The sequence below is a fragment of the Paroedura picta genome, chromosome 1, assembly GCF_049243985.1.
Source record: "Paroedura picta isolate Pp20150507F chromosome 1, Ppicta_v3.0, whole genome shotgun sequence".
NCBI lineage: Eukaryota > Metazoa > Chordata > Lepidosauria > Squamata > Gekkonidae > Paroedura > Paroedura picta.
In genome coordinates, this window is record NC_135369.1 from 88,222,155 (window position 1) to 88,244,483 (window position 22,329).

Consider the following 22,329-nt stretch of genomic DNA (forward strand, 5'->3'; position numbering starts at 1 on the left):
AACTCCAGAACAAAGCACATTGATGTGAAGCATCACCTCGTGAGAAACATGAAAGAAGAGGGGCTTGTTGAGCTGGACTACTGTCCTACGAATGAAATTATTGCAGATGTGCTCACCAAGCCACTCGCCAGAGAGAAGTTTCAAAGTCTACGCAAGAAGATGAACCTTGTGGACTTTGTACACTAGACTTTGAGAAGGGGTGTTGGAGTATGCAATGTCTGGTGTACAAAGTTAACCAGGAAGAGGAAGACCCTGATGGGGGCAGCAAGAAGGCTGTTAGATAGATCAGAGAGTTCAGGACCTTTCTATCTTTTAAGTGTGCCTTTTGTCTGTCCCTAGATTGCTACTCTTAGGGCAATTTCCTCTTTCTTCCCGGATGCTTCCAGTCTGCCTTCTTCTCTTGAGCCAGCTAGATGTAGGAGCTCTATCCTCCGCCTCACCTTTCCTATCCGGAATGTCCTTCCTTAAATAAAACTTTCCTTTCTAAGCTAAACAGCGTCTGCATATCAATGAAATAACTTTGCTATGCTAACATCCCTCACACCTGAACTGCATTACTGTTTACAAAAAAGTGAGGGGGAGGGAAGCATAACCCCCAAAGCACTTGGTCACCAAAAAGGGAAAGCTCAACAACAAACTATGAAAAAATATTTATTGAAAATACCAAATGTGACTTTCATACTGGCTATGCAGAAAATAATAATAATAAAAATGACATTAACATTGGCACGCCGTTTATCCATGATACCGTAGTGCTCTACTCCCCCCTCCTTCCACTGAAGAGATGGTGGAAGCTCATTGACTTTTAATGTGTACTGGATTTTGTTCTAGCATGTTGTAAGCCGCCCTGAGCCTTGGGTAAGGACAGCATACAAATCTGAAATAATAACAATTCCTGTAGATGGGATCCAGAGGGCTCCTTTGGACAATGTAATTTTTTTATTTTTGTTTTTGAACAGCAGACAATTGGCCCATACTATGAGCTGTTTTTAAAACATCTTCCACTCCCAAAAAATAGCTTGTCATGTAGTAGATACACGTATGTGTTCCTGATTTTAAAATACAGGCAAAAAACTCACACAGAATTAGTTGTGCAATTTGATGTATCCAAAGGTATCAAGCCTATATGTGTACAACATCCCCACCCCCCACCCCAAAAAAGGGAGGAAAACACAACCCTACATGAAAGAGGTAACCAAAAAGGCTGGGACAAAGAAAAAGTATCAGTAAACTTTGTAAAATCCGAACTGACAACTCTCCCACTACCAGATTGGCCCTCATCCAGTAATGGCCCACTCAGGTAGTTTAGACTCAATCAGGAGGCAGCTCTCGGCCAATAGGGGCTTAACAAGGGATCAGCTCTCCACTTCCAACTTCCTGCCGGTTTCAGAAGTTTGTTGGGTGGAAGAGGAGCCAGCCTCAGTGCATGCCCTGTAAGTTGCCCTGGCTTCCTGGCCTCTTACAACTCGGAAAGTTGGTTGCTGTGGAAGATCTCACCACATGAGAACTGTGGTAGTCAACTGTGGCTGGAGTGGTGGAGTTATGGGGTTCTTTTGAGCTGTTTCCACCATCTTGCTGTTGCTGTTGTTTTAATATTAGGTTGTTTAACTGGGAGTGGGGATGTTTTATTGTGATATTGATTCTTGTTCTTATTGTTTTATTATGAGCTGCCTTGGGTGGCAGTAGCCTGGAGAGGTGGGGTGTAAATATAAAAATAAATAAAAACATGGGGGGGGGAGCTAGTACATCCTCTGCATGCCTTCAGAAGGTGGGGGGCTGGAGGCCCATAAACAGCCCCCTGCTGGCCTTCTGGGACCCAGGATGCCCAGAAAAACTCTGCCCTGGGAATATTTACTCAGGAGAAAGTCATGAGAGGTTTGCAATTTGCAACCTGAAAAGGGAGGAATGCTTTAGGAGTAACCATCACAGGCAATTGCAGTAGGGGAAAGAATGCTGAAGACTGGGAAGATTTAGGCCAATCAGTTCAAATTGCATGCTGCCAAGTAGGACCAAGCAGTGCAAATTACACTCTGTCAATGAGGGCCAATCAGTTCAAATTGCATGCAGACTACTCAATCTCTACCTGATTGGCCCTCCTTGGGAGTGTGCAGCCAATATGAAGAAAACACTCTGTGAATTAGGGCCAATCATGGGGCTTACCTGTCCTCTTCTTCCTCTTTGCTGGGTGTAAGAGGTGCTGGCCTCTCTGAAAGGCTCTCCTGCTGGTACATTGTTCCATTCTCAGCCTCCTCCCACCCTCTATTTCTCCCAGGCAAGGGAGTCAAGTCATTTTCTTTTTTTGCCTCCTGTGTTGGTCTCAGGTTTCAGCTCTCTGCTGGAAGGAGGTGCAGACAAGCTGAAAGGGAGGCAGAGATAATCAGTATTTCAAAAACAGAATGCCAAGGGACAGACAGAACGCAATGAATGTCTTAACTCAGTCCAGTGAGTCAAAGGTTCCTTCAGGCAGTCCAAGGGCATCAGCAGGAGCGGTTCACAGGTTGTGTCAACAACCCAGACCTCCCAGCCTCACATTAATATAGGCTGTCAGCAGCCTCTCAGTCTTCACTCTATGCCTATGTATCTCCAAATTTTGGAGACACACCAGTTAAGAAGAGCATTTCTAGTAGCTCACTTAAACATCTTTCCCTCAAATGTCACCCGGGGTAGATTTTTGAAGATCCTTCCTCAGGAGAGATACTGTTTACATGGATGTAGTGTCCCTGACACGTTGTACCATAAAAATGATAATTAAAAAAAAAAACTACACTAGCAATGCAAGTTTTAATTCCCAGGCCGATTCCTGAATGCCAATTAACTTAGAATAAGAGGAGAACTGCAATAGCATTTCACTAAACCCTGGATCTGAAAAGGCAGGTGCTAAGCCACATCTGCACATTACTTAGGCCTACACCAGCAATTATTCATCCCTGGAAAAATACCCTATCCATTTTTACTTACGACTCCAGAGGCCGCAGACATGCCATCAATTTAATGGCTATCACTTCTGTAATTGTCGCTCAGCTGTCTCCCCAGAGATATGTTTATCACCCAAGTCATTTTTTAGACAAATAAATTGTCGACTACAGCACTGGTTCAGTCATTTGTGACCCCTTGGTACCACATACAGCAGCACAGGCTATTTACCCAGTTCAATACTGTGTATTGGTAATTTCAAGGACATATAGTGCTCCCTCTCATTTGCTTGCAACATCACATTCTTTTGAAATGTAAGGATGATTTCTTGTTCATGTTTTGCACAGCAGGGAAAGAGGATGACAAGAAACCAACTGGCTAAAACCCCCATATGAATGGTTTAATTGTTTAAAACAGGAATCTGCAATCAAGAATCCGAATCCAACCCAAAGCCACATGTGCTCCCAGCGTTCACCAGAAAAGGGCTGAGTTTTATGCCTCACCGTTCTCTTCCTGGAGGAGTCTCCTCTTCCTGCGCCCTCAACAAGCATCCTGTGAGATAGAGGAGTAATTTTTTTTTAATGAACTCTTATTCAGAGATTTTTTAAAAAGATCCAACTTAGACAAAAAGGGAGCACATTAAGCTAGTGCAAAGAAAGTTTAAAATACTTTTTTCTGTATTTTCATATTTCTCTTTAGTCCTCAAAAACACAAACTATCATGAGAGAGTTCTGAGAGGACTATGACTGGCCCAAGGTCACCCGGAAGGCTTCATGTGGAAAGGGGACTCAAACCCAGTTCTCCAAATTAGAGTCTGCCGCTCTTAACCAGTATACCACACTGGCCCCACCAAAGATGACAATTTAAAAGGACAGCCTGCTGAAATTTTCTTTCCACTTCTAATTGGCTGGATTCTGGAGACTTTTGATGGCAGAGGGGGGGGGATCACTTGGGCATAAAATTGGGTAGGCAGGTAGTTGTGAGTTCCTTCATTATGCTGGGGGTTGGACGAGATGACCCTGGAGATCCTTTCCAACTTTATGATTCTATGAATTGTATTTCACTTCACCTGATCTTAAGCATAGCCTTACAGTGCCTGGTTGCCTGCCAATAGCTGTATGTTCAGTATCTATACTCGGTAAACATTGAACAAGTGTATTGTTTTACATATTTAAAGAGTGATTTGTCAGGTCTCAGGAATGCACACACTGAATATGTTACATCAAATGCCAGTAAAAGTACTGAAGCTGTGGAAAAATGCTACTGGACAAAAGGGGGAAGGAATATTGCTGCAGCATTAGAATTATATATGGCAAAATCTGTTATACAATTCTTATATGGGGCTCCACTGCACAGAAGATAAGTAGGCATATTATGGAAAAAATGTAGTCTTAGATATTGAAAGGCAGCACAATCTAAACAGGGTTATTTGGCCAGAATAATCTTAATAGGATTACTACAAAACTTATCTTAAAAAACAAGACAATCCAGATCGTAGGGAGAGCTTTTATTCTGCTTTACCCACCACTGTTGTTGTTGTTGGTTGCGAAGTCGTGTCCAACCCATCGCAACCCCATGGACAATGATCCTCCAGGCCTTCCTGTCCTCTACCATTCCCCAGAATCCATTTAAGCTCACACCAACTGCTTCAGTGACTCCATCCAGCCACCTCATTCTCTGTCGTCCCCTTCTTCTTTTGCCCTCGATCGCTCCCAGCATTAGGCTCTTCTCTAGGGAGTCCTTCCTTCTCATGAGGTGGCCAAAGTATTTGAGTTTCATCTTCAGGATCTGGCCTTCTAAGGAGCAGTCAGGGCTGATCTCCTCTAGGACTGGCCGGTTTGTTCTCCTTGCAGTCCAAGGGACTTGCAAGAGTCTTCTCCAGCACCAGAGTTCAAAAGCCTCAATTCTTTGACGCTCGGCCTTCCTTATGGTCCAACTTTCACAGCCATACATTGCAACTGGGAATACCATAGCCTTGACTAAACGCACTTTTGTTGGCAGGGTGATGTCTCTGCTTTTTAGGATGCTGTCTAGATTTGCCATAGCTTTCCTCCCCAGGAGCAAGAGTATTTTAATTTCTTTGCTGCAGTCCCACCACTGTACTGGATGGCAAATACAGAGGATTCCTTATCAGCACTACTTATATGTGTGTGGGAACAGGAAGGTTCCCATGAAGCATGTTTTTATTGTGAACTGTATAAGCACATTTATGAAAACCTCAGATTCCTTATGCACAGTAATCCCCAGCAAAGATAGAAGTTTTATTTTTGCAGATATATTTAGAATAAAAAGATGATACTTTGATAACATGTCAGGAGGAATGGTTAAAATGTAGATGTACAGATCCTAGGTAGCCAAGAATATCTGCAAGTATGTATCAAATCTACGGATCGCTACCCATTTGTGATGGTCCATGTGGGAACGAATGACATGTCTGTGAATACTATCGCTCCTATTAAAACAGACTGTCAAGATCTAGGGAGGAAGCTCAAGCAAATGGGGGCACAAGTGGTATTCAATCTTGCCTGTCAAGGGAAGAGGAATGCATTGGGAGAGGAAGATAATGGAGGTGAATCAGTGGCTGCGTAGTTGGTGCTGGCAGGAGAGATTTGGTTTCTGGGACCATGGGATAGGCTTTCTTGAGGAAGGCCTACTAGCACCTGATGGACTGCGCTTATGGAAGTTGGGGAAGAATGTGTTTGGCAGGAACCTGGGTAGATTCATCAGGAGAGATTTAAACTGAAGACGTTCAACATAGGGAGTGTAAGGAAGGAGAACGATCGGGGGCAGCCCAACCAGGAAGGCCAGCTCATAGGGAACCAAAAGTAAAAGGATTCAGATGCCTTTATACTAAAGCCCGAAGCATGGGCAATAAGAAGGAAGAGCTGGAACTTCTCATGCTGATGGGAAAGTATGATATAGTAGGCATCACAGAAACTTGATGGAATGATTCTCATGACTGGAATGTAATAGTGGATGGATATGAACTGTTCAGAAAAAATAGAATAGATTGAAGAGGTGGAGGAGTATGTATGTGAGGAAAGGGCTTACCTGTCAGGAAATTCTAGTGAAGGAGAGTATATCTACAGTGGAAAGCATCTTGGTGAAAATAAGCGAGGGGAAAACAAACAGTGTGGTAGTTGGTGTCTGCTACCGACCGTCTGACCAAAGAGAGGATGTGGATGGTGCACTTTGTGAGCAGCGTGAGAAAACATCCAAGCGGCAGGACCTTATCATCATGGGTGACTTCAATTTCCCAGATGTGTGCTGGGAAACAAACTCTGCAAAGCGTCCTCAGTCATGCAACTTTCTGACCTGCCTGGCTGACAATTTCATTTATCAAATGGTAGATGAACCCACAATAGGTTCAGCCATACTGGACTTAATATTGACCAACAGGCAAGAGTTGGTGGATGAGGTGAAGGAGGTGGGGGAACCTAGGGGGAAGTGACCATGTCCTCATAGAATTCATTTTGAGATGGGGAGGTAAGGAAGCTTGTAGCCAGACACGGATGTTGGATTTTCATAGGGCAAACTTTAATAAACTCAGAGACATGATGAGTGTCATACCATGGACGAGAATGCTGGAAGGTAAGGGAGCATGTGAAGGGTGGGCGCTACTCAAACAAGAGCTATTGCATGCTCAATCAATGACTATCCCAGAAAGACGAAAACACTGCAGGAGCTCTAAGAAGCCTATTTGGATGAACAGAGAACTTCAAGAGGAACTAAGAAAGAAAAGGGAGATGTTCAGGAAATGGAGGGAAGGACAGAGCTCTAAAGAAGAGTACCTACAGGTTACTAGGCACTGTAGATCAGTCATAAGGTAAAGGTAAAGGTATCCCCTGTGCAAGCACTGAGTCATGTCTGACCCTTGGAGTGACGCCCTCTAGCGTTTTCATGGCAGACTCAATACGGGGTGGTTTGCCAGTGCCTTCCCCAGTCATTACCGTTTACCCCCCAGCAAGCTGAGTACTCATTTTACCGACCTTGAAAGGATGGAAGGCTGAGTCAACCTTGAGCCGGCTGCTGGGATTGAACTCCCAACCTCATGGGCAGAGCTTTCAGATGGCTGCCTTACCACTCTGCGCCACAAGAGGCTCATTAGATCAGTCATAAGAAAGGCCAAAGCTGAGAGTGAGCTAAGATTGGCCAGGGAGTCTCACTGTAACAAGAAAAGATTTTTCAGTTATGTGAGGAGCAAACGTAAAGTAAAGGAGGCAATAGGCCCATTGTTGGGTGCGGATGGACAAACTCTAACGGAGGATGCAGAGAAAGCAGAAAGGCTCAGTGCCTATTTTACATCTGTTTTTTCCCACAGGTCAAAGGGTTTAGGCACATCTAGAGATGGCAGTAGCTAAGAGATAGTGTCTGGGTAGCAGGTTGACATGGACAGAGCGGTTGTTGAGAGGCATTTAGCTGCACTGGATGAGTTCAAACCCCCTGGGCTGAATGAAATGCACCCGAGATTGCTCAAAGAACTATCCGGAGAACTTGCACAACCCTTGTCCATCATCTTTGGGACCTCTTTAAGGACTGGAGATGTCCCGGAGGACTAGAAGAGAGCAAACGTTATTCTGATCTTCAGAAAAGGGAGGAAGGATGACCCAGGAACCTACAGACCAGTGAGTGTGACCACTGTTGTGGGTAAGATAATGGAGCAGATATTAAAGGGAGGGATCTGCAAGTATCTGGAGGACAATTTGGTGATCCAAGGAAGTCAGCATGGATTTGTCTCCAACAGGTCCTGCCAGACCAACCTAGTTTCCTTTTTTGACCAAGTAACAGGTTTGCTGGATCGGGGAAATTCGGTTGATGTCATTTACTTGGATTTTAGTAAAGCTTTTGACAAGGTTCCCCATGATGTTCTGATGGATAAATTCAAGGACTGCAATCTGGATTTTCAGATACTTAGGTGGATAGGGAATTGGTTAGAGAACCGCACTCAAAGAGTTGTTGTCAATGGTGTTTCATCAGACTGGAGAGAGGTGAGTAGCGGGGTACCTCAGGGCTCGGTGCTCGGCCCGGTACTTTTTAACATATTTATTAATGATCTAGATGAGGGGGTGGAGGGACTACTCATCAAGTTTGCAGATGACACCAAATTGGGAGGACTGGCAATACTCCGGAAGATAGAGACAGAGTTCAACGAGATCTGAACACAATGGAAAAATAGGCAAATGAGAACAAGATGCAATTTAGTAAGGATAAGTGTAAAGTTCTGCATCTGGGTCAGAAAAATGAAAAGCATACCTACTGGATGGGGGATATGCTTCTAGGTAACACTGTGTGTGAACGAGACCTTGGGGTACTTGTGAATTGTAAACTAAACATGAGCAGGCAGTGTGATGCAGCGGTAAAAAATGCAAGTGCCATTTTGGGCTGTATCAACAGGGGCATCACATCAAAATCACAAGCTGTCATAGTTCCATTGTATACAGCACTGGTCAGACCACACCTGGAGTACTGTGTGCAGTTCTGGAGGCCTCACTTCAAGAAGGACGTAGATAAAATTGAAAGGGTACAGAGGAGAGCGACGAAGATGATCTGGGGCCAAGGGACCAAGCCCTATGAAGATAGGTTGAGGGACTTGGGAATGTTCAGCCTGGAGAAAAGGAGGTTGAGAGGGGACATGATAGCCCTCTTTAAGTATCTGAAAGGTTGTCATTTGGAGGAGGGCAGGATGCTGTTCCCATTGGCTGCAGAGGAAAGGACACGCAGTAATGAGTTTAAACTACAAGTACAACGATATAGGCTAGATATCAGGAAAAAGATTTTTCACAGTCAGAGTAGTTCAGCAGTGGAATAGGCTGCCTAAGGAGGTGGTGAGCTCTCCCTCACTGGCAGTCTTCAAGCAAAGGTTGGATACACACTTTTCTTGCATGCTTTAGAATGCTTTGGGCTGATCCTGCGTTGAGCAGGGGGTTGGCTCCTTCCAACTCTATGATTCTATGAGGTGTTTATTTTATGTAAGTGATTTAATCTGACATATTGTATTCTATTTTATATTTCTTCTGATGTTAACACTGATGGTCTTGGACCATATAATAAATCTTAACAGTACCAGGGATTTTACTCAGTGTAGTCACAGTAATAAATAATTGTTCCCACTCCATCCAGATTTGCAGGGCGCTGAAGAGGATGATGCCTGGGGGAAAGTTAATATTCAGCTGAGTCCTGGGCTGCTAAAATGGAAGGGTGGTAGGGATGACTGTGGTGAAAGCAGGGGGCTGCAGTTGTTCTGACATTTGCTCTCCCAGTTGTGTTTTGCTGGTTTGTTGCTTAAATTGTTGTATTTGTATGGTCCGGTTTTTAATTGTGTTGTTGCTTTATGCTCTTAAGGAACTGAAGATCTGTAAAGCTGATAAAAAAATAATCATCACCTTGCAAACATGAGAAGTAACCTGGTCCTCTTCTGCTGTAATGCAGTAAACACATGCCAAAGATGGCTAAAGCAGGGTGGTAAGAAATGAAGGCATCTGGGATCTCTGTCCTCCAAATAGGCACCAGATTATCATCTCCAGAACAGTACTGTTATGCTCTTGCACAGGTCGAACCTGATGCAAATGATCTGTGGACTGCGCTCCAGCAAGAAAAAGGACATTTTACAAATACTTTTTTTCTAGATGGACCTATGCTTCAGTGACTCCTATCTCACATGGTGTCTATTCTGCAACATTAACAGAAGATACCACATTAATTTATATTTATTTTGCAACTCGGATAGGACAGTAGAGAACAGAAAGATTGATTTGTACTTCAAGGATAGTATAAAGACAGCACAGCCCTGATACTGTTTCCAAAGCAATGTAAATCCCTTGTGAAGCAAACCCATCACCGTGCTGTTACACCCCAGCTATACACATTGTGCCAGGCAATATGCAGCAAACACAACTGAGCCATTGCTTTAAACTACACACAGAGCACAACAGTGGCCAGGCACTCTGCTGTTCCACTAAGCAAAACTGGATCCCTTCCTCCAAATGGAGTGGCTCTTCCGTCAAAGGAAGTGCCACTTAAGGGGGAGAAAGGCTCCTTCGTGTGCTGGAACTTCCAGTAGGATACTGCCCAGTGTCTGTCTATGGCTATGCAGGTAAGTATAAAACATAGCACTTATCTTTAATTTGGTCATTGTTATGTCCACAGAATTCTTTTCAGAAAAAAATCCGCAGTGAACATTTACTAATGAGCTTGCTTATTTTCTGCTTTTGGTCTTTGCTTCTCATACTGGTTAGAGCACAGATGGAGGGATATCACAAGATGTGAGAGGAGAAAAAACTGAAATAATTTTAAATACTTTTAACACTGAAAGCCAAAAGTTGTCAGAAATATATGCTGCATCATCACCACTGCAACTGTTGAAAGAGATGTTTATTATTCATCTCTCAATACTGGGGTCCCAGTCACCTCATATTGACACTGGATAAAAGATAGATTCAGAGTAGGGGGATGAAAAGAGTAGGACACAAAGGAAACTAGTGCTAAATATGTATAGCCAATTAAGTTTTTAGGCTGGAGCGTAGACATGGAAGACCTAATTTGCGAGGGCTATTTGAGGGAAGTTTGAGAAATACTGGATTGTTAGCAGTTAAACATTTTTACAGAATTTATTTCAGCAATCTGATTTAGACTTATGAATGCCAGGCAGTCCCATATCAAATGAAACATTTCTGCCAATGATAGTCTGATATGCATGAGAGGAGAACAGCTATTAATCATGCAGCCATCCCTGTATTTCTTCTGGGATGCGAACAAGAAACAGAACATTGTGGCATGCCATTTAAAATGATCAACAACAAAAACAAACGCATCAGTAAAGGCTGGAGAATTTACAGAACAATTTGTCACCATTCGGACAAAAGAAAGTAGGAGCCTGTAAACATGAAGCAATTATTAAATTATGGAACACTGCCCCTGTGTGTTTAATCTTGTGAACTGCAGTTGAAGCTAATTTGAATAATATCAAAGCAGAATTCTTCAGATGTAGTCAACAAATCCTTAAAAAATGCTCAACCAATTATTTTCTCTGGTCAGTAACAAATCTCTCAAAATGACATATCAGTGCTTCTCTCTGTGTGTTGTTAAAATTATGTGAAAAATAGAAAAAGTCACACATTGCTGCAAGTAAACTATGGGGATGCATGCTACATAAGCAGATGGATGTGAAGTCTGACGGAATGAACATAACATCTTCACTGGAGCCAAGCACTTCTTCATAATCTTCTTAAGACTAAACTCATTTACTTATACATTTGAAACTTCACTTCCAATAACCAGGTCAAATAGAGATCAGAATTTGAAATATGAACGGCTGTTGAAAGCAATGGGACAGCTGAAGCACACTTCCAACTACAAGAGCAGTAAGAATAAGATAAAATAAAATGTGGTTCAAGCAGTTTCTTGGCTGTGAAAAAGAGTTACGCAGACTGATTCTTGATGATTGTCTGATCAAAGGTTACCCATCTCCTGCCCAAATCTGGTTATGTATCACAATGGGATGGGGAAAACCCATCAGTAACATACCTACGTGAACCACTCACTTACACAAAGGTCTCATCAGGCATATTCTTCAGAAAAAAGGAACAGAAATGTCCACTGCACCTAGGCAACACTGACGGATGAGGCTAATGTTCTTTATTTTGCTAACTGCACAAGCATTTGCTGTTTCTCTAAGAAAGTTCTGATTTTTATCAAAGCTTTATGTGTAAGTTCCAGCGTTTCATCCCATTTATTCTTCTCTGGACTTGTGTAGGTCACTATGTTCTCAGTATACTGCAAGATCACCTTTAGAAACCTGTTAGGAGCAGGAAAGAATTATGAGAATAACATGTGAAAAAAGTAATTTTAAAACCAATTTCCTTGGAATGTTTTTTAATAGCTGGTTTCCCTGGTTTTTCAAATTTCTGAAAGGACGCTATTTTCACAGCTTTGGCAGTTGAAGAAATAGCTTCAGTGAAAGCCGGCATGGTGAAGTAGCTTGAGTACTGGACTGAGACCAAAGAGATGCAAGTCCAAGTCCATGCTCAGCCCTGAAATTGGATATCTAATGTGTTTGTTATTACTCACCACGCCCAGACTAGCTGGCTCATGGTGGAATACAATACTTAAAACCCCCACAATAAAACATATAAAATCCCCACCCCTTAAAAATCACAGTGGTGTGTAATCTTAAGCCCATCCCTACCCATTTCCTACACTCAATGCACCCCCTCTTTATACATCCCTGTAGTAAGGTTGAGTATACCAGTTTTGGTCCTTAGGGAAAAGGAGACAAGATAAAAATTTAATAAATACTTTAGTAAGCCATGGGGAAAACTCAAGCTACAGCTATGAATATACAGTGACATATGTGGCACTTTCTTCACATGCAGTGAAAAGTGTACAGAAGAACATATTCAACTATTTCATCATATTTGTGTAGAAAGCCAACTTGGTGCAGTGGTTAAGAGCGGTGTCTTCTAATCTGGAGCCAGGTTTGACTCCCCGCTCCTTCACATGTAGCCAGTTGGGTGACATTGGGCTCATCACAGCCCTGATAGTGCTGTTCTCACAGAGCAGTCCTGGCAGAGCTCTCTCAGTCTCACGGGGTGTCTGTTGTGGGGAGAGAAAGGGAAGGCAACCATAAGCTGCTATGGGATGCTTTTGGAAAGTGAAAAGGGGGAGGGGGGGATAAAATCCAACTCCTATTCTTCATCTCTCACCTATCTCACAGGGTGTCTGTTGTGGGGAGAGGAAGAGAAGGCTATTGTAAGCCACTTTAAGACTCATTTGGGTAGTGAAAAGCGCAGTATAAAAACCAACTCTTCTTCTTTGCTAATAAGGGAATAAAGAATTTGTAATAAAGAATTACAAATTAATGCAGAAACTGCTTTAATTCATCAATTATTATGTATTGCTTTAATACACACTCACCTGAGATACTGCTGATACTCAGTAGGATTCTTGTCACACACAGCATGGATATTGATCAGCTCCAGGGTGATCAGGATTAAAATCAGTTGCAAGACTGGAGACAGGCATTTAATGCTAGAAGGAAAAAAAAACAAGAAGTCCTTAGAAAGGAAATCAATCTATATATCTAAATGAAGCTATATCTCTAAATGAGAAAAAAATAATATGTTTAAGCCAACTGCACCTGTCTGTAACCCTGACTCATAAGTTTCTGCCAGGGGAGAATTTTTGTTTCTTAGCCAAATATCTTGGTGTCAGTTCAGCCACAATCATTTAGCTTATATTGTTATCCTAAACAAGTGTGCCAGCCTGGGTGTCCCTCAATGCCAACCATACCTCATGGCTTGTGATACTGTGCTGCTGTAACAGTCGGGTGTCTCCTTTACAGTCTTTATCTACCTTCAGATGATAGATTTAGTGGAATCAAGCACTGCACTAGCTGAGCTCCAAAGGTCAATTAGGGCAGTGATGGCTGGACACTCAGGACTGATCTCCAGCTACTGCTTGCTTCTCGGTTGTGACAAGGCACTGTCCGTTGCTTCTCACTGCCCAAGCAGATGAATACACCGACAAGGTGATATTGGTGACTGGATGCTTTTGCCACTGGCTGAAACACCACGCCTTTACCTATCCTTCTAAAAGAGCACGCCTATGGAGAACACAGCCAAGGACTGACTTTTTCACTCCTCAGACTCTTCTCTCTCTCTGCTCCATCTGGCATGGCTTTGAAAGGCGGTATCTGGGAAAACTTACTTCTCCCTAAGCGGAAAAGTGTTATTCCAGCCTATGTCACACATATCAGCCTCCTAAAGAAGTCTACTCAATTTTCCCAGCTATTGAAATAAGTGAAAACTTAATTCCACATATTCACTCATGACAAGAATAGTGTAAATTGTCTCTCAGATTTCTAATAGCCTGGATCAAATCCCACTCATGTGTAAGTTGAACAAATCTGACATGCACATGGGGAATAGTTTCCTGTGGGGGCAGCTCCTTATACCTTAAGGAGGGCTGCTCTGAAGATCCTTTCTTGCTATGGGATGGAACCCTTTTGAGGCCTTAACATCAGCGGAACTGAAGAACTATCATATGCCAAGGGAACACCGCACTCAATGGACTGGATCATGATCAAGGGTTATTCACTGTTGACAGGATGGAATGAATACAATCACAAAATAGATAAAGGTAAAGGGTAAAGACATCCCCTGTGCAAGCACCGAGTCATGTCTGACCCTTGGGGGACACCCTCCAGCGTTTTCATGGTAGACTCAATACAGGGTGGTTAGCCAGTGTCTTCCCCAGTCATTACCGTTTACCCCCCAGCAAGCTGGGTACTCATTTTACCGACCTCGGAAGGAGGGAAGGCTGAGTCAACCTTGAGCCGGCTGCTGGGATTGAACTCCCAGCCTCATGGTCAGAGCTTCAGACTGCATGTCTGCTGCCTTACCAACCACTCTGCGCCACAAGAGGCTCTACAAAATAGGTAGAACACACTAAACTCCTACTGAAAGTGCTGGGACTCTTCTTTACCAGGCATAGTTTTAGTATTCAAATCCATCTTACACTAGACAAGACTTCTACAAGTCACTATGTCAAGCTAAGCTACTAGCACCCTACCTGACCCCAGAACACCTAGCCACAGTGATCCAGGCAATGGTCACCTCTAGGCGGCATTACTGCAACTCACTCTAAGCAGACCTACCCTTATCCCTGACCTGGAAACACCAACTGGTGCAGAATGCAGCAGCTCGGGTTCTTATGTTCTTATAGGAACATCTTTGAGGGCCCACACTCCAACAGCTGCACTGGCCACTAGTTGACTTGGATCAAGCTTAAGGTTCTGGTAACCACCTAACATGGTCTGGGGCCTGAGTATCTGAGAAACCACTTCTCTACTTATGCTCCTCAAAGAGCACTGTGCTCCACCAACACCAACAAACTGGTGATCCCTGTCCCCAGGGAAGCTCATCTGTCATCGATCAGAGCTAGGGCTTTCTTGGTCTTGGCTCCCACCTGGCAGAATGAGTTCCCAGACAACATCAGGGCCCTGCCAGAGCTAAAACAAATCTGCAGGGCCTGCAAAAGAGAGCTCTTCCACCATACTTTTGGTCAGGATGAGTGAACATGTCAACCACCAATCAAAGCCCAGAGGACCCCTCCCCCATCCACTGCACTAACAGAAGAAAAAAGCAGAATCACAGTGCAGAAAAAGCCATATTGCAGATTTTTTAATGTTAAATTATATATTGCATTATCCGATAAAGTTCCTCTTCTTAAAGATGTTATTGTATACTTAAGCCAAGATGTTTTATTCTATTATGAAAGTTTCTTACGTAAACCGCCCTGAACCAAAAGGGAGGGTGTTACATAAATATAACAAAAAAATCCAAATTAAAGTTTAAATATGTAATGCAGTCTGATAATGTGATATCATTTCACCTCATGTCTCAAGAAATGCCTTTTAATGGAATATTCATATGGAAGCTATGGCAATGTTGGAAAACACTTGACACATACATGTAATATGGAAATATTTAGTTTTGCTCTGTCTTTGAATGAAATTTATGTAAAAAAACCAATCCGTGTATATACACAGCGTAACTGATGCTCTTGATAGAAGCGCAGAGGCTACAGCAGGTTCCGTTCTCACTTCTTTATTTCCAGTTCTTCACATTCTGACATTATCCAGATTGTAATCCTTGTTTCTAACTACAGCATTCTTTCCTAAAAGATTTATAACTGACTAACAGAGCCCCAAGCAGATACTATTAAGAAAATATTTGAGGCTCTGATGCTGGCGGTTATAAATCCTTTAGGAAATTCAGTTATTATGTACTTGAATATTATTATTGGAATCTGAAGAATGTTGTAGTTTGAAACAAGAAATACAAACCAGATAACTTGTCAGAATTTGGAGAATTGGAAATAAAGACATGAGAACTGAACCTGCTTTAGTCTCGGAGCTTCTATTTAAAAAATCAGTTGCATTACACTGCCTATATATATATAGGTTGCTGCAGATTTTCCTAGATATAAAATTATTAGCAACTACAGAAGAAATTTTAAAGAATTAACCTAAAAACCACAGCATTGATCAACTGTGTAACTTAAGAAGAGTTAAAGAAGAAGAGTTGGTCCTTATATGGCTTTTTTCTCTCTACCAGAAGGAGTCTCAAAGTGGCTTAAGATCACCTTGAGGAGGTACTTCTAACAGCAGTCAGAACACACCTATGGTTCACTTATTTATTTATTTACATTACTTATATTTATTTACTTGTAATATAGATTTTTTATTTTTCTCCATTTTTCTCCCCAGGATTTAAAGCAGATTACACAGTCTGAGTTAATACATATATGTTCATATAGTATACACAATTTCTTTAACAAGCTCTTTATAAAAAATAAGTTTCAAGGTAAAGTTAATTCTCATTTCTTAACAAAAAAATTCTTTTTTAATTCCCACCTCCTCCTCAGCCGCAGGTAATTGTGCCTCTGGCGTGATCGCAGTGACTTGTTTATCCATTGCATATATCTGGTTTCACAAGTAGAAATTACTTGACATGACACTTGGTGGCACTGTATGCCTATTTGACGAAGCACCACGGTGACTTCTAGAACAGATCGTGGACAGAAAAGAATGCGAACAGGCTTGCTGCAGAGTTGAATCATTAACCTAAAAGGCAAAAAAATAAAATAAAAATACCTTGCCTTTCTTCAGTGATCTTTAAATCACATTAAACAAAATCTAAACATTTTCAATCTGAGTATGCTAAAAGCAGCCTGCAGTTAGGGCAGTCACTATCTAACTTTTACAGGAGTGGCCAAACTGTGGTATTCCAGATGTCCATGGACTACAATTACTTGTAGTAAGTGTAAATAGTAAATGGCAGGAACTCATGGTCATTACAGTCCATGGACATCTGGAGAGCCACAGTTTGGCCATCCTTGATTCATTATAGAATGCAGCAAATTGATTGTTTTCTATATTATTTCAAGTGATGATCACAAATCACCTTGGGTTCATATAAAAACTAAAGAAGCTGGGAAGTAAACAATTTTAGCCTTAGCTCTGAGTGTGTGTTTGTGTTGGTACATGTAGAAAGACAGGCAGACAGCTACATAGTCAGATATTGATATTCCCGGGAAGACTGAATAGAAATGAAAATATTCATTTTAGAAATAGTCAAGAGTCACCCAAGTGTAAGAAAGACCTAGTTCAGATATAACAAAGGGCAAATGGAATGTTATAGAACTTACTTTTCTGTTACAAGATTGTTTGTGGAATCATCTGGAAGTTTCATATCCTGAGGGAAGTATACTTGTACTAGAGAGAATATATCAGCAGTAGGTATACATGGAGTCACTGCAGAGTCATCTTCTGACCTTAATGGGGGGAAAAATCCAAGACATTAAAAGCTTCTTTTAGAACTGCATACAGGATTTATTTGGATAATAACAATTTTGTAGTACCAACATATAAAATGCCGTATTTATAATCATCCCATACATCCTTGAATATCTTTCCCTCGCATGGGTTATTTGTGTGGTTGTTCTGTTTCTTTTGTGAAAGTCCTAGAACATTCTGAAGAGTTTTTTTTTAAGTCAGCTGCACAGCTTTCTCCTTCCATTCTCTTCAAATCTGCCCCACTACAAACACAGTAAACACCTGTTACAAAATGAGAAGAGCTCTCATGGTTTTCTCTACGGGTTCTATTCCCAAATACCCTTATCACAATTCATCAGCCCTTCCCAATGAGTTCTGTCTTTTTTCTGTGGTGTCCTCATAAAGGCTCAGAGAGGGCCACTCTCATCCACTCCGAAAACATAAGGTAGCCTCGGGCTTGTGTGATCTGCTGGAGTGGGAGAGTACGGGTTTGAAGAGCAGGAATTTTGAACTGCTAGAAAGTTTTCTAGCTCTGTGTCTTCTGTAGGTTCTGAGTTATAAGGATTCTAAAGACTGTGCCATGCTGTTTTTTTTCCCCCATGAAATTTGGAAAAACACCTCTCTCTCTGTGATCTTCTCCAAACCTTCAGGGTAGATAGGTTGGGATAAACAGTTAAATATATACATACAAATAAAACTCCTTGCCCTTCAAGAACTTCTCTATATCAATCCCCTTGATAGTAACTCTACAATATGGCTTTTAATTAAAATCTAGAATTATATGATATTCTCTCACCAAGGCTAGTAGCCATTAACTCTTTCTTCCTTGAATCTGTCTACTCCCTAGCCATCACTAGAAATGTTTTATATAAATCAGTAAAAATTTACTGAAACCCTTACCTAGCCTCTTATCCAAAAGTATGATTAAAAAACCCTTACCCAGTCATTTCTTCTCCATTTGGCACTTCAGGAAGATCAGCCCACAAATTAATGTGTTCCACACACTGCTGTACCTAGAAAATAAAAAAATAAGGGATACAGAAATCAGCCCGAAAGCTTGTGTTCATTAAAATAAGTATTAAAATATTTGTTACCACATGATTTTTTTTGTTGGATCTTAGTATCCTACAGTCACAAATGATATTATTCCACTGTTAATTAAAACTTCTTAAAAATATACAAGTTTTTAACTACAGAATTTTGGGGATGTTTTCAAAACGTATTTCATGTGCTGGATCCAAACACCTTCCCTGCCTCTCATACAAAGGGAATTTTTTCCTCAGGTTTCATGCTATAACCCAGGTGCCACATCTCATACCCACTGTGATAGCCACCTGACCATGATGAGAAGTTTTTGGTGCTTGTAGGTGACTCCCACAGAAAGGCAAAGCTAGCAAATTTCTGTTTTGAGCAACCTGCAGGTTACTCTCTGGATCAATATGAGAGTCAAGCGATCTATGTAAATGTATGTTGTGCTGGCTGGCTTACAACCCAAGTTTTAAAGGCTTCACAGAAAACTCTCATTAACAAACAACAGTAACAAAAAAGGTACATACCTGTTTCTTAAGTAGGGCTATTGGATGAAACTGGGAACAATAACTATTTGCACAGTTCACCTGTGGTCTAAGTAAACCATGATCCTAATTAAAAAAAAAAATATAAGAGAAAATTTAAACATATTTAAATTCCTCTTTAGTAAATATTTATTCAAGTAACTCTAGTGATGCTGTGCGTGTGTTTTCAAGGCAAGAGACCATCACCATCATCATCATCATCCTTGTATTAGATTTATTTCCCGCTACTCCCGAATTGGCTCCTGGCGGGTTACATGTCATAAAGTCCCCACTAAAAACCCCAGTTAAAAACATAAACCCCATCATGGCGGAAACCTCCTCCCCACCCCCCACTATTAGAGGGGAGGAAGGTAAGATGGATACTGATACCTAGATACTCGAACCTGGTGGGTATTAAGACTGTTTCCACATGAGGGATATCATTTGGATTTGCATTTTTAAAAGGTTTTTTGCTTGTTTCTGAACTGAAATTTGCCTCTTCAGGCACAGACCTCAATTACCCCCCCCACTTGCCCCACACCAAAGGAATCCCCAGAAAACCGGTTCTCCTTTTTTAAAGTGGGGACTAATGAGGTCTAATTTGGGGTCGCCAAATGCAGGAATACATGCAGTCAGGTTTTTTCCCCCCATGTCTGCCATTTTGAGTTGTTTGGGAATACCCCTTTCCTCATCACCATCCTCAATTTCCCCACCATTCTGAAAAATTTACCTTTAAAAAAAAAAGGGGGGGGTGATCACATTACAATGCTGTTTCTAATTTTAAAAAAAGCAGTCTTACACAGCAGTGTTATGATGTTATAACTGATTTTTTTCAAAGAAAATTACATTTGGGACACTTTGGGGGTGATCAGTGGTGCAGAATGGTGCAACAAAAACAAAGAGGCAAGCAGGCACCATTTTGCAAAAAACACATCTTTGGAAAAGGGGAAGAGAGCAAAACATGATGGGAGGCTGCCTCCCTCACACTCAATGTTGAAAGTATGTTGCAAATTTCAGCCTGGGAAAATAAGGGGAGGAAAGCCCAAATGCAGAAATGCTAGAGTGGATTTGCAGCATCCAAAGGAAATCCAAAGCAAAGCTAAAACAAGGCACGTCTCCTAATGTGGAAATGGCCTAACCGAGGTGGCATGCATGCCTCAGCAGAGAACTCCTGTCCATTAAAACCTGTCTGAAGAACAGAGGGTTGCACAGAATTTTATATATCTATTTCATAGGGTTGGCTCAGAGGGCTGGCTGCATCCTGGATTGATGCAATAATGCCACTCAGAGTCATTTCTAGGTCCACTCTGATCCTCTTTGCAAAGTCTCCAGGCCATTTCTGGACTGGAGCCCTGATGATAATGATGATGATGATGATGATGATGATGATGATGATGATGATGATGATGATGATGATCATTTGTATCCCGCCTCCCCCGAAGGCTTGAAGGCTCACATAAAAACCCCAATCCCCTAAAATCCATAACAATAAGCAGTAAACATTAAACAGTAATTAGTAAACCAATCAATCAACAATAAAATTCAACAAAGTGATGGCATAATCCTAATCATCCAGTCTCCGCATCCTCAATTGCAGGGAGGTGGAGGGGAGCTGACACTCGCTACTGCCAATGTGTGATCTCATAGCTTTGACATGGCAGAACTCTGTTAAACTGGAACCACTGCTGAATTATTGTTGATATATATGTTATTTTATGACTGTGTTTATGACATATGTTTAGACTGTTCTGATTTGCATGTTGAAATACATGTTAAAAGTTTTGGCTCCACAAAAAAAATCTGTATAGTATAGATACTTAGTACTGGGGGAATAACATAAGTCCTAAATATAGAAAGATCTATATTTGAAACTAAACAAGCATAACTTTACTAAATTTTATCTGTTGACTCAAAACAAATTCCTACCTTAATGGCAGCAATCTTATCCTTGGAAAATCTGCTCAAAAGTACAACAGAGAAAGAAAGCAATGAATTTGCTATTTCTTTGGGGAAATTATTTAAGCTGATTTCCCCATGGCTCAGATGATCTCTAATTCGTGGACCTTCTTGATGGTTCAAGAAATCCCAGAGAAATTCCTACAGAAATGAGTGAAGAGGAAGAAGTATCTTTACTGGTAACTATTAGTTTTGATTTGGTGTGATGATTCTAGAATATTAAAGTTATATATTTTTTTAAAACTGACATACGTTAGGGAAGAAAATTGGTGTGCAAGCCAGATATTTTCTTGCTGTTTTTACTGTAGCTATACTGCCACCACAAAAGAGACAAGCTCTTTGTAAAACTAAATAGTGGCTTATCTCTAAAGGGATAGTTAAAACTGCTGTTGTGAGAGCAGTGAACAAAACCCTGATGATGCATGTTTATTTCCCTCTATCCATGTGCCCCTTTCTCACACTGTAGCCTATAAAAACAAAATGCAATGTCAGGGCATTCTTCATGTCTCAAGTGGACACAAGAACCTTTGTTGCATTATTGCCTTATTATTTCTAACGTAATAGCCAATGATTTTCCCTCACTTATTTTTAGAGCTGTGTACAGTGTTAAATAGGAATAACAACACAGAACTTTATAACGCAATACCTTGTAACTTAAAACAAGTACAATGGAAAAAATAACCATTGTGAAAAAAATCTGAATGAGAGAATACATTAATTTGTCCCCTTCCTGTAAGAACAAACTCTTACTTGCAGGAAAGTTTCTGGTAGAGAATAAGACAGCAGAGACGGTCATAATCCCTGGAACATGATAGCTATAACTTGCAAAACTGCAACAGTGTTAGGATCGCAGGACAAGGAGGAGTTTGTCCACAAACCTCCCTTCATAATATTTCTGGTACACCTTAACTAAACATGGCTGAGCCAGGGACCTTGGGCAGGCATGCCTGAGTACCAGAGGTAGGCCATACTTGCTCTAGTGACAATGTCAACCTCATGCAATAGGATTCTGGCTATCACAGAATAATTGTACAGTGGGCCTGATCAAGCAACCTCTCTCTTACCCAGGACAATGGTTATAATGGTTTACGGCAGTTTGCTAATGTCCATGATAGCCTTCAGCTATCTTCCCCACACCTGTGTGCATTCTTTTGCTATTTTTTCTCTGATTAAATCATCCACCGACTCCACCTGTTTCCCCAACCATGTGAACCAGATTGTCAAAACTCATTTTTAGCAAAGTGGCTCTGCAACACTCAAACCTCTATTCAAGTGTGTACGCTACTGTTGGAACTGCCTGAGTATGCTCTTTCAGAATTATCTGGAGGTTTCCCCTTCACTCAGTCAAGGTTTCTTTGCCACAGACTTGCTAAAGCCATTTCTTTATTTCACACCAGTAATTAGTTCAAATTAGTTCAAACACATTGCTCTAGTGGCTTACCACCCAATTCTGGTTTGGGATACATCTGTTGCTACTTAAACATCACATGGGATCCAGTCATATGATGTTCCGAGATCCAGAACATGCACCCCAGCTTGCAGCTGGCTCACCTAGTTTCTTCTCTCATCTCT

General features: G+C 41.4%; 1 protein-coding gene across 5 annotated transcripts in view; it reads right to left on the reverse strand.

Moving 5' to 3' along the window:
- Positions 1 to 9,602: 9,602 nt before the first annotated feature.
- ERMARD (ER membrane associated RNA degradation) overlaps positions 9,603 to 22,329 on the reverse strand; it is a 28,432-nt gene continuing 15,705 nt past the window's right edge. For 4 of the 5 annotated variants that reach the window (XM_077346823.1, XM_077346812.1, XM_077346834.1 and 1 more), the window contains 7 exons: positions 20,728 to 20,898; positions 18,805 to 18,888; positions 18,188 to 18,261; positions 17,122 to 17,247; positions 16,328 to 16,537; positions 12,826 to 12,939; positions 9,603 to 11,707 (listed from right to left, as the gene is read on the reverse strand). In XM_077346823.1, coding sequence (XP_077202938.1) covers positions 11,548 to 11,707; positions 12,826 to 12,939; positions 16,328 to 16,537; positions 17,122 to 17,247; positions 18,188 to 18,261; positions 18,805 to 18,888; positions 20,728 to 20,898 — 939 coding nt within the window. In that variant the 3' untranslated portion in view covers positions 9,603 to 11,547. The other variant, XM_077346845.1, reaches the window with a different exon arrangement.